General features: G+C 36.3%; 2 protein-coding genes across 2 annotated transcripts; both read right to left on the reverse strand.

Annotated features, from left to right (window-relative positions):
- Positions 1–1,197: 1,197 nt before the first annotated feature.
- Positions 1,198–4,725, reverse strand: LOC110701178. The gene is made up of 2 exons (XM_021878768.1): positions 4,215–4,725; positions 1,198–2,103 (listed from the first exon to the last, which is right to left on the reverse strand). The coding sequence occupies exons 1-2, from the start codon at positions 4,288–4,290 to the stop codon at positions 1,430–1,432; spliced, it is 750 nt and encodes a 249-aa protein (XP_021734460.1). The 5' UTR covers positions 4,291–4,725; the 3' UTR covers positions 1,198–1,429.
- A 730-nt stretch (positions 4,726–5,455) lies between these two features.
- LOC110701177 (pentatricopeptide repeat-containing protein At1g09820-like) lies at positions 5,456–8,673 on the reverse strand. Its single transcript, XM_021878767.1, has 2 exons — positions 6,148–8,673; positions 5,456–5,869 (listed from the first exon to the last, which is right to left on the reverse strand). The coding sequence occupies exon 1, from the start codon at positions 8,356–8,358 to the stop codon at positions 6,499–6,501; it is 1,860 nt and encodes a 619-aa protein (XP_021734459.1). The 5' UTR covers positions 8,359–8,673; the 3' UTR covers positions 5,456–5,869; positions 6,148–6,498.
- Positions 8,674–11,128: the final 2,455 nt, after the last annotated feature.

The following is an 11,128-nucleotide window of genomic DNA, read 5'->3' on the forward strand; positions in this document are numbered from 1 at the left end:
ATTTAGCAAGGGCAAAATGCAACTGGACAGATTAGTCACTTTCTGGTGCGACTACTCGAATTTGCCCCATTGATTTACACTACCTTTGTTTTGTTATCGAATTTTAGAATATAGAAAAAAAAAATTTGAATGAATAGAGCCTAAGCTTGGTACTATACATGAAGCACAAGTACTCGTATATTATAGGATGTATTCATGTTTTGAGGCACTGAAAAAATTTTACTTAGGGATGACAATCTAGTCCGGATCCGACCCTACTCTGCCCCGATCCGAGGTAAAATATCCGCTCCGAGTCCGAGAAAAAAGTAATCCGAGTTCGAAGAGGAGGGTCGGAGTCGGATCCTACAAAAAATCCGAGAAAAAAATCCGACTCCAACAAATGTCCGACTTTAACGGATTATCCGACTCCGACTCCAATAGATAGTGTATTTTTGTATGGGTCATGGTGGCATAGGGTGTGGGTCGTATGCCTAAATAGCCCAACATCTCAATGTATATTGAATAATGAAAAAAAAAAACTCGGAGTCGGTGGCGGAGATCGGATATTGAAGTCGGAGTCGGAGTCGATGTCGGATTTAACCTCCGACTTCCTGTCGGGTCGGAGTCGGATTTAGCATAATCCGCTCCGAATCCGACCCATTGCCATCCCTAATTTTACTAATGAGTAATACCAAAACTCCATAAAAGTTTATCGTCAGACCGGCTGATCCAAGAATTTTCATTAGATTGTCAACTTACAATTTGGAAACAAAATATTGTACAATGAGTAACAGCAGACACCAAAATCATTGAGAAATGACAATCATCACTATTCTTATATCAATTGATTGGTGTCTTCATATGTTTAATAATTAAATGAGTTTATTAAATCAGTTATTTCCAGTATACATAAACACATGAGTAATACTGTAATAAACTGTTTACTGTACAGCTAAGCACTTGTACATGATATTTCAGTTTTTTTTGTTTTTTTTTTTTTTTTTTTTTTTTGCAGTTTCTGGTTCTAAAAAAAGGGGGTAATTTTTAAATCTTGCATGTTGACACTAGTGTATAGAAAAGGATCAAACTTCACTTAAAAACTCTAACTGCAAATTTTCCATAAACTTCATAATGTTCATATCACCACAATTCCAGGTCTCTGGCTTTGGGTTTTTAGTTTTTTTTATGGCTGTATAGAGTAAATTTCAGAGTTGCACATCCAAGTTGTTTCAGTAACTACTGATCACAGCATAGTATTAATACTTGATGAATTTACAATATATATTTTTCCAGTAAGCAATATCTTGTATTCGATATTCATATATCTATCTATCATTGACATAAAATGCAAGCAAAAGAATCGTATTACAATGGCTTCAAGTTCCAGCTATGCATCTCTGCTAAAGATAATCTTGATAAGCTAAAAGCCAGAAAGTTAATTATGCGAATCCTACAATTCTTCAGATTCATAAACTTTTTGAGATTCATAAATTTCTTGAGATTCATAAACTTCTTGAGATTCATAAACATTTTGAGATTCATATACTTCTTGAGGTTCATATTCACTTACCTCACTTTGACTAAACTGAAGCAAGTAGTTGACACCATTCACCACATCGTAGACCATTAAACCTATTCTTCCTCCAACCCAACTTCCCACTTGGCTTCCAAGGAGGTAGCCAAACCTCCCAAGCCTCTGTTCCCCGAGGAATCCGACAGAGTAGGTCCCAATCAAGGTCCCGCTTCCTCTGAGAAAGCCTTCAGTCATTGTACCTCCAAAGTAAATGGCTTCAAAGAAGTCCCACCCACTAGATATGATTGGTCCTGTAATCCGCCTAGCCTGTCGGGACGCTAATTTTGCAGCCTTTTTTCCTTCTTTGGCGGCTTGATTAGCAGCATCTTTGGCTTGCAATCCCTGTGACATTGCATCGCTCAGTGTACTCTCAATTGCTCGGCTTCTGGCTAACTCAACATGAGCAGATTGAAAACTGTTGACGTATAGTTTCACACCCTCTTTAACTGAGCATGCTAACGAACCTGATCCCAAATCGAAACAGTTGAGTAAAGTAAATTGCCCACTCTTGGATGCTGCTTCTTCCCCCACAAGCTTCCTGCTTTTTTCAGCTGCAAAGTACAATACTTAATTCAAATTTTCTTGACAGACATAAATGAATTTGAAAAAAAAAAATAAGATGATCTATGTAAAACTAAATATATGACGAAGTTGTGCCTCGGGGATACTAGCATTGTGCAGAGAAAATGCCAACTATAATAATGGGGTAGCACTCATACATGCATCCCGGCCATCATAACTTCAATTTCAGGAATAGCAGAATAAAAACAGCCAAGCAACACACCTTACAAAAAATATGGCGGAAAGCAAATGCCTATGGAGTAAGAAGTCCTATGACCCTGTGAGAGTATGACGTCATGAGGAACATAGGTAAGAGGATCATGGAGCAAATTAATCTTAACACTTAATGTCAATTTGAATTTCAAAGACAGCTATAATTTTCCATAGATTTCTGCTCTAACAGCTTCTTAAGTTTTTGTTAACATATCAGTTACTTAATTTTGAGCAGCTAATCATTTATTCTGAGATTTAACTGAATCTACTCTCTAATTCCTACATATCGTGTTTCCCACCATCAGCATTTCCCGCCTCTTCAGTATTCAGTGAATACTATTCACCACCATACTCTTTATCAATAATCAATCAATGGAGTCAGAAAATATGGTAAGTTGGCGAATCTTTGATCCCAGAAGAGATGCTGGAAAGAAATGCTACAATTTTAACCAGCCAAAAAGCATGATTATCGTTTTCAACACTCAGCTCAAAGATACATTCTTGAGAACCTTACAGGACCCTACCTCTCATACCTTCCCAAGAAGTCCCAAACTGGAAACAGAAACTTATTTTAGATTCTTATTTATGTCCAAAATAATGAAGCAAAATCGCAAAAGCGAATTAGAAAGTGAGCTGCACTGCTTCTTGCTCATTATCTCAATAAAGCTCTTATCCTTGCTCATTGTGTTAGTTCTTACTCTGCTATTACTAGGATCACATTAATTGACTACATGAAACAGCTTCTCGGATAATCTTGACTAACAAGGAATAAAGGTGTCCGGATCAGAAACTTCCTAGACTGTCAACTCACAGAATAAATACAATTCGCATGATAGTGGAATGCCTTGATTAATTAACAGCTCATAGCAATGCATATATCCCCCTTCATTCTCCTTTTCCCGCTTATATTAAAGCCAGGGTCACAGGAAATTCAAGATCCTAATATCCCTTCATCTCCATCTCTTCAGATCCCCCATCCCCTTTCCACTTTTTTACTACCTTCCATGTCTTCCTCTTTCTTTGCAACCCTCTCTCTTCTTCTATACATCTATCATGTAACATGCACATACAAGAACCCTTATGAGCATATGAGTGTTCCTCCATTTATGATCACAATTAAGTCATTTACATTCATAAGAGTCTCATAGTTTAAGTCCATGAATAGGTTTGATATAAAGCAAAATATGCTTAATTAAAAAGATAACTAAGTTATTCAGATCTTGGAATTTGATTTTGGAATTCATAAATATAAGAATTTTGATTCAAACTTTTCTATTTTAAGCTGTGGTTCTAATTATTTTCATTAAGACATATATACTTGCATCTAAATGTATCCCGACTAAACGAGCTAGTATAATCAAACAAGCTTTTTTTGGTGTATTAAGAACAAAACTTGCAACAGGGCTAAACTCTATTTGATACAGACACCGAGCTCAAATATACTAAATCAAAACTAACGCTAAGTTCCTACAAGTTTTTGAGCTCCAACGCAATCTCAAGCTTAAAGCCGTAAACACGACTCGACTCGACTCGCTTACACCCCTAATTTGTTTAACAACCACTCACAATCATTTGTATGATCTCTTCCTAATTTCCTTTTAATCATCATAGAACCATAATACGAGCCTTAAATCAACTTCATTCCAAGGCAACTCAGATTCAAGCTCTTCTAATAATTTATCATCATATATTAATTAACAATAATTAAACCTAATCTATAGAAGATACAGCCCTCCCTCCAATCAGATCAAATTAATTAAATAATACTACGTACAATAATGAAATCGCCCACAATAACCCAGTCAATTCAATCATATAATCAACAATATTAAACAAATTTTATACAATCAAAACAAATAAAAGGGAAAATTAAATACAGAAATCATACCTACAATGCTGAGAACGATGATTCCAACAATGAAGAGAAGAAGCTGAATTCTCTTCTTATTCAAATCAAAATCCATTGATGAACCCTATATTCTCAGAATTCCATCAAACAATTTGATTACTATATTTGCTGTTTAATTAATTAATTCCAGATGATATTTGGAAAAAGGGTAAAATTAAGTGAATTAACTTGTTAATGAAGGAAGAATATTGCTCATCAAATAAAGAATGAACGCGGAAAGTTGTAAAGCGTAAGCCTAATCAGTGGGAATGAATGCTTGACCACTGACCAAAGACTGGTCGTTTGTTATCCGAGGATGTTCAAGGTCGTAACTAAACGACGCGTATAGGGTAATCTCCCCAAAAAAAAAAAATTATCCTTCATGTTTTCTAATGTGTGATTTTTATTTCTATTTTTTTTTTATTTTTTTAAATACATATCAATATCATGATAAACCTTGCACCTTGATATACATGAACCTATGTATTCATTTGTTTTACACTTTTACCATCAAAATATAATGGATTTGCTCGAGTATAACTGTACAAGTATTATGAGTATTACCATCAAAATAATTACACATTGTTTGCAATTATTTGACATAAAGTAGAGAAAGAAAATGTTTAATCGTTGCAAATAATATGTAACGGAGGTAGTATTAAAGGACATCTCAAAATAGAGATATATTGAGTACTACTCCGTACTAACTACTCCATAAGACAAACTACTTTGTACTCCGTACGATATACTACTTTTGTACAGTAATTGAGTACTTGTACTTTCTACAGAGTATTATTTAAGTACATCCATATTGTCGTTGATTGAAGTACTTTGTACTCTGTCACAAACTAGAGTACTAGACTGAGGTAAATTGACATTCTGTAACTTTAATGCATTTTCAGAATAGGATGAAGATTATATTAAATTGATTTGGCTGTTACACCACAAATTCCCAAAAATCCAACTATTGGACGTGCAAATATTCTCATTACCTTACCCAACAAATGCAGCAACTTCTTATTTGAGATAACAGGAAGCTAACACGCGGTGCATTTGAATGCCTTGCCAAGCCATCACAAAGCTCTAGCAATTACAATATGTTCAATGTTGCTAGGGATCAGCTCAATTGTGAAATCATCGGTGAATTTTTAACCCTATCAAGGATTTTCACCTCTTCTCAATCAAAATAAATTTCAATGAATACTCAATATAGATACCAAACTTCTGTCAAAAAAAATATAGATACCAAACTTGAGGTTTACTAAATTCTCATTTCTGACCAATAGTGTTTTGCTTGCTGTACAATACAATCCAAATCATATTCAAAGGGAAAGAGGGTCTGAAAATTATTGATGTCATGAAGGGAACTCATACATGCATCTAGTAGTACCACAGAATGAAGACTTCACGACAATGACGTTTTCCTCCATAGTTGATGAAATCTTATATTCATACTGGATGACCTAGCCAGACAAAATTATAGATGTAAAGGTGCAAGATAATACTTCTAACCGTTCTAACTAATAACCTGTCAGCATTTTAGCAGTCCTCAGCACTACTTGAGTATTTTTAACAAGCTCGGTCATCCCTGTTGGAGCACAACTCTGGGTATGAAGTAATGAAGACTTGATCTAGTTGACTGTACTTCACCGAATCTGAAAAGGGATAATCAGCATCAATTCTAGTTATTAGGACAGTAATCACGGCACCAGAATTCAACAATATTTGCATGCATCAGACTGGAATCGAGTTTGACTGTTCGATAAATTGAATGGAAACTTTGTACATATATACAATGGAAGAAAATCCAGTTCTAGTATAATTCCCCTCATTCCAACTTTTAAGCATGGTCTAAAAGAGACAATGGCGTCTAGCACCAATAACTAATTTAAAAAGATGTACACTAGGAACAAGAGCAAAAGGCTGATTGTACCTCTGTAACCCAGTACAATAAGAGGATTGATCTCCAGGTTAAGAACCCGTCTGTTAAATAGCAAAATTTTCATGCATCAGCTTCTTGCCGCCAGCCTGCCACCAATATTACAGTTAAAGTAATTTTCAACCAAGAGAGTTATAACAGAACCTAAAAGTCAGTGACATAATCCAGGGTCCTATAACAAGATGGTGGGGGCTGTGGGCCCATGTAATCTTCTTCTTCTTTGCCCCTCTGCCAATGGGTAAGTTTCTGTTCAAGAGGGAAACTCGGCAGCCAAAGTTTAGCAAGTAGCATCTTACTGCTAACAAATAGTGATATTAAAACACAAGCAGTAACCCCCTTGCCTGATTAAGGCGCGGAAGATTGGTAAAGGTGTCCATCAATATCAGGAGAGAATCCTTTCTCCATCATTTCCTCCTTGATAATATCATAGGTGATCCGGTTAGGGACTAAACCCTTCTCCAACATCTCATTAAGAAGCTTGTTTGCTTCTTGCAGCTTGCCTTTGCTACAAAGACCCTTTATCAAGACATTATATGTCACAACATTTGCTCGCTTACCAGCTTTATCCATTCTTAACCTCATATTCATGGCATCCCTGAGATTTCCTTTAGTACAGTAGCCATCAATTAAGGTATTATATGTCACATGAGTTGGAGTCAAACCCATCTCTAACATTTGATCCAGTAGCTTAGCTGCGTTTCTTGTGTTGCCTTTCTGGCAAAGAGCACCTATCCTTATGTTATATGTCACGGTATCAGCTTGGAGCCCAACACTTTTCATTTCCTTTAAGATATCATCAGCTGCTTCAAAATCCTCATTTTTATAAAAGCCACCGATTAAGCAATTATAAGTAGAGACATCTGGGGAAATGTTACGCTTCAACATTAAATTCAGCAATGCAACAGCTTCATCCATCATCCCAGCCTTGCAATAAGCATCGATCAAAGTATTGAAAGTTACAGCACTAGGAATTACACCTATTCTATCAGCATCTTCCAGCAGCTCCCTAGCTTCTTTCACCATTCCCTTTTTAGCATAGCCATTGATGAGGATATTATACGTTATGATATTTGGCTTCAAATCTTGGGGAGACATATCATCTCTTAACTGTAAAGCTTCATCAATTTTCCCATCACTACAAAACCCCCTAATCAGTGTGTTATATGTGACAACATTAGGTTTCAATCCTTGACATTTCATTTCTTTATAAACCTTCAAAGCAGAGGGCAAGTTTTGATCCTTACAGAATCCGTCAATAAGAGTATTGTAGGTGATCTCATTTGGACTGATGTTCATTGACACCATCTCTTTCAAAAAAGCATCTGCTTTATACATCCTTCCAACCCTTGCCATCTTGCAATACCCATCAATAAGAGTATTATAAGTGACAACCGAGGGAGATAGACCCCATAATTTGATATCCTCCAAAAGATCATTAGCCCTTTGCAGCTGACCAACTTTACAAAACCCGTTAATGACTGTGTTAAACGTCGTAATATCAAGCTTAACCCCCATCCTAATCATCTCCTTAAACACATACTCCATAACTTTTGTCTCCCTTTCATCAACCAAAGCACTTAACAATGGATTACACGATAATATAGATAACCTGAACCCATAATCCCAAGCTCTTCTAACCGCCTCAACCGCCAAACCCACCTTCAAATTCTTCACACATGTCTGAACCAGCATATCAACAATCACCGAATTCATCCCATAAAAGCCAGCAAACTTCGTCGAAAGAATATGAAACACCTCCGAATTCGAGTACTCCCCTTTCTTGACAAACCCATTCAACAATTTCCTAATCTCCCCATACAATTTCTCCCTAGCTAACATATGAAAAACCTCTAAATACATCTCAGTGTCATGTGAAACACAGTATTCATGCTCCATCTCCAACCATTTGAAATACTGAAGAATCAATCGTGGGTCAGACTCAGAATCAATCAATTGTTGCAGAATTTCATTAGGGTTTGTTGTACTTAGATAAATTCTTTTCAATTCCCTCCAATGCTGCTTAGCTATGAGCTCAGAAATCGCAGAAATTGGGTTTAAATTTTCTGGGGTTTCGTTAATTTGAGTAGAATCTGAAGTACCAAACAATCTTACATGATAATGAAGAGATATAACGGAATTAAAAGGGGTATTATAGTGGCGATTAACTGATTTTAGAAATCGAAAAAATGGGGAAATTGCATACATTTCAGCATTCAGCGAATGGAATTCAAGTAGATAGAGAGATACAGAGGTTACCGGTGATCAGGGCGGTCGGCAGTGAGAATTGGGTCGCGGCTATTTCGTGTCTGCTGTGTGAATCGCCGGCGCAGGCAAATGCAGGTGTTGAGGTTGAGGTTGGGGTTGGGGTTGCAAAAGTTGCAATTGAAAGTTTGAAACTTGTGATTTGTGAAGTTGTTAGCATTTAAAAGGTGTTAGTTTTGGAAATGCATCTTCGTCCATAAATCCATAATTATTCGTAAAAGTTGTACGGAGTAACTCTATTAAACTTAGCACACCTGTCAGCGTATTTTTATTTACAAAAAAAGTTTACGAGTATTTGAACTTATTTTGACGGTAAATTAAACTTGGATAATCCATATTACGAGTGTATACGTCTATTCAATTTGTGCTTGTTATCTCGTTATATATTTTCCCCTTATGCAATAATCACAATGAAAAAAAATACTCCTCGTATATTCCTTAAGTGCACAAGAATCAAAGAAGTTTGGAACCTACTTAAGAAAACATCTAAATATTTTAAGGAAATATATACTCCTTAGTTGGAGTGTCTGGAGAGAGCGAAATGCTATTAGCTTCAACGTTGAGACATTTTACATGTTTAGGATTTTCCATCAAGTGTATGTTGCGTTCAATAAGTGGCACCAAATAAGTCTTATGGAAACATTTTTCTCGATGGATCTCTCATTTTGAGATCCCAATAAGGCCATAACTATTTTCCTTGTAATTATTCCCCTTCATCTATTTCTATATCATGGAAGGCGTCTCTCAACACTTCTTCAAACTTAAAGTCAACGGTTCAATTTGCAACAAATCAGCAGCAACATGAGTCGACATTAGATATAACAACTGAACACTCATCAAGCCATGTACGTTCAACCTCACCTGGACCAAAGTAATTACAACGGAAGCTAAAGATATTTTTAAAATGAGGTTAATGACTCTTCAATGTGGGCTTTCAGAACATTCAAAGTGAAGGTAACACCTATTACGGCTATTAGTCATTAACTCAATAAAAGACATTTGAGTAGTCCTTTGGCACATTGAGTAGAAGTGATCATTGGACGGACCGGGTTGAATATAAAAAAGTAACCCCACTTCCTCGAGTCGGCCCATGTCGGGCCAAGTTCCAGGCCCAAATTTTGTGTCCAAACTCGCACAAAATGGTCGGGCCGTGCCTAAAAAATTAGCAAAATATGCATGAAACGCATTCCAAACCCGCCCGCAAATCTCCACATAAAGCCCACAAACGCATTCCAAACGCATTAGCAAAATAAACTCTTCAATTAGCAAATTTTGATCACTTCTATTATGGAGCATATTATCGAATACACTCATTCTCTTCTCACTCAATTTCAAAATTAAATTTCAAAATTAGAGCATTTAGCATATCTATCAAGGGGATTTGTTAAACGTCGCCCGCAAATCTCCACATAAAGCCCACAAATATTTTTACTTTGACTCTTTTGCCCTTTTTCTAATTTTTACCGAAACCGTAATTCACTCTCACGAAGAATGTGGAGCTGGAGTGGATCGCCGAGGGACACCGAAGAGCCGTCATCGTCGCCGGAAAGCGAGTTAATCCGTGGGAAAAATTACGAAAAGTAGGGGTGGCGTCTGGTCAGGACGCCGCCACCATGGCTGTGGCGTCCTGGCCAGACGCCACCCCTACTTTTTGTAATTATTTTTTTTTTGTAATTTGTTATTTTTTTATTTTTTTTTTCTTTTTCTTTTTTGTAATTTTATTTAAACTTTTTGCAATTTTTTTTAAATTTTATTTAAAGTTTTTGTTTTTTTTAATTAAACATTAACACAAAAAATTCTGATTTAAAAAAAAATATATACATTAGAAATAAAAACATTAACACATAAAACAAAAATATTAAACATTAACAAAAGAATTCTGATTTTCCAAAAAAAAAATATTAGACAAAAAAAAAAAAAAAAAAAAAAAGTGGTAGGGCTGGGCGTCCTCTGGAAAACGCCACAACTGTGGCTGGGCGTCCAGGTCAGACGCCAGCCCCCTGGTTCCGGCGGTCGGAGCAGACGCCACCACCAGGGGCTGGGCGTCCTGGCCAGGCGCCCCACCTCTTCTGGTTTTTTTTTAAATATTTTTTTTTTTAAAAAACCCTGCCACCGTGAGCCGTCCTTCCCTCCGCCGCTGTGGCCGCCAAGTCCTTGCCTTGCCGCCTCAACATTGCCGTATTTTTGGGTGATTAGAGTGTGGGTATGGGTTAGATTTTTTTATTTTAGGTTTAGGGCAATAAGATAAATTCAGTATAGATTTGTGGGCTTTATGTGGAGATTTGCGGGCGATGTTTAGCAATCCACCTATCAAGATCCAAATCGCGCAACAGGTTGGATTGTTGTTGTATGCCATTTAGTAACATGGATATTGATGTTTGTAAGTAACAACTTTACTTAGATTACTATTTTTCTTTTAATACATTAGAAATGATCCCAAATAAGGAGTTTTTCTTAACTTTGGTTTTAGTTTTTTTTTTTTTTTTTCTCCCATATTAAGCGTGGGGTAATACTTTAGCTCACAGTGTTACAAGATGGGATATTAAATGTTGTAATGAGTTTGTATTTATCGATCTTTTTTCCCAAAACTTGACAACTTTGACGGAAATTGATTTACTTTAATGAATTCCGCACCTTTTAACATTCAAATTATATCCAATTTTAACAATATCTTCTCACACAAGACACTAGGGCATTTCCTTTTATAGAAATC

Source organism: Chenopodium quinoa, unplaced genomic scaffold (genome assembly GCF_001683475.1).
Source record: "Chenopodium quinoa cultivar QQ74 unplaced genomic scaffold, ASM168347v1, whole genome shotgun sequence".
In the NCBI taxonomy this organism is placed as follows: Eukaryota; Viridiplantae; Streptophyta; class Magnoliopsida; order Caryophyllales; family Amaranthaceae; genus Chenopodium; species Chenopodium quinoa.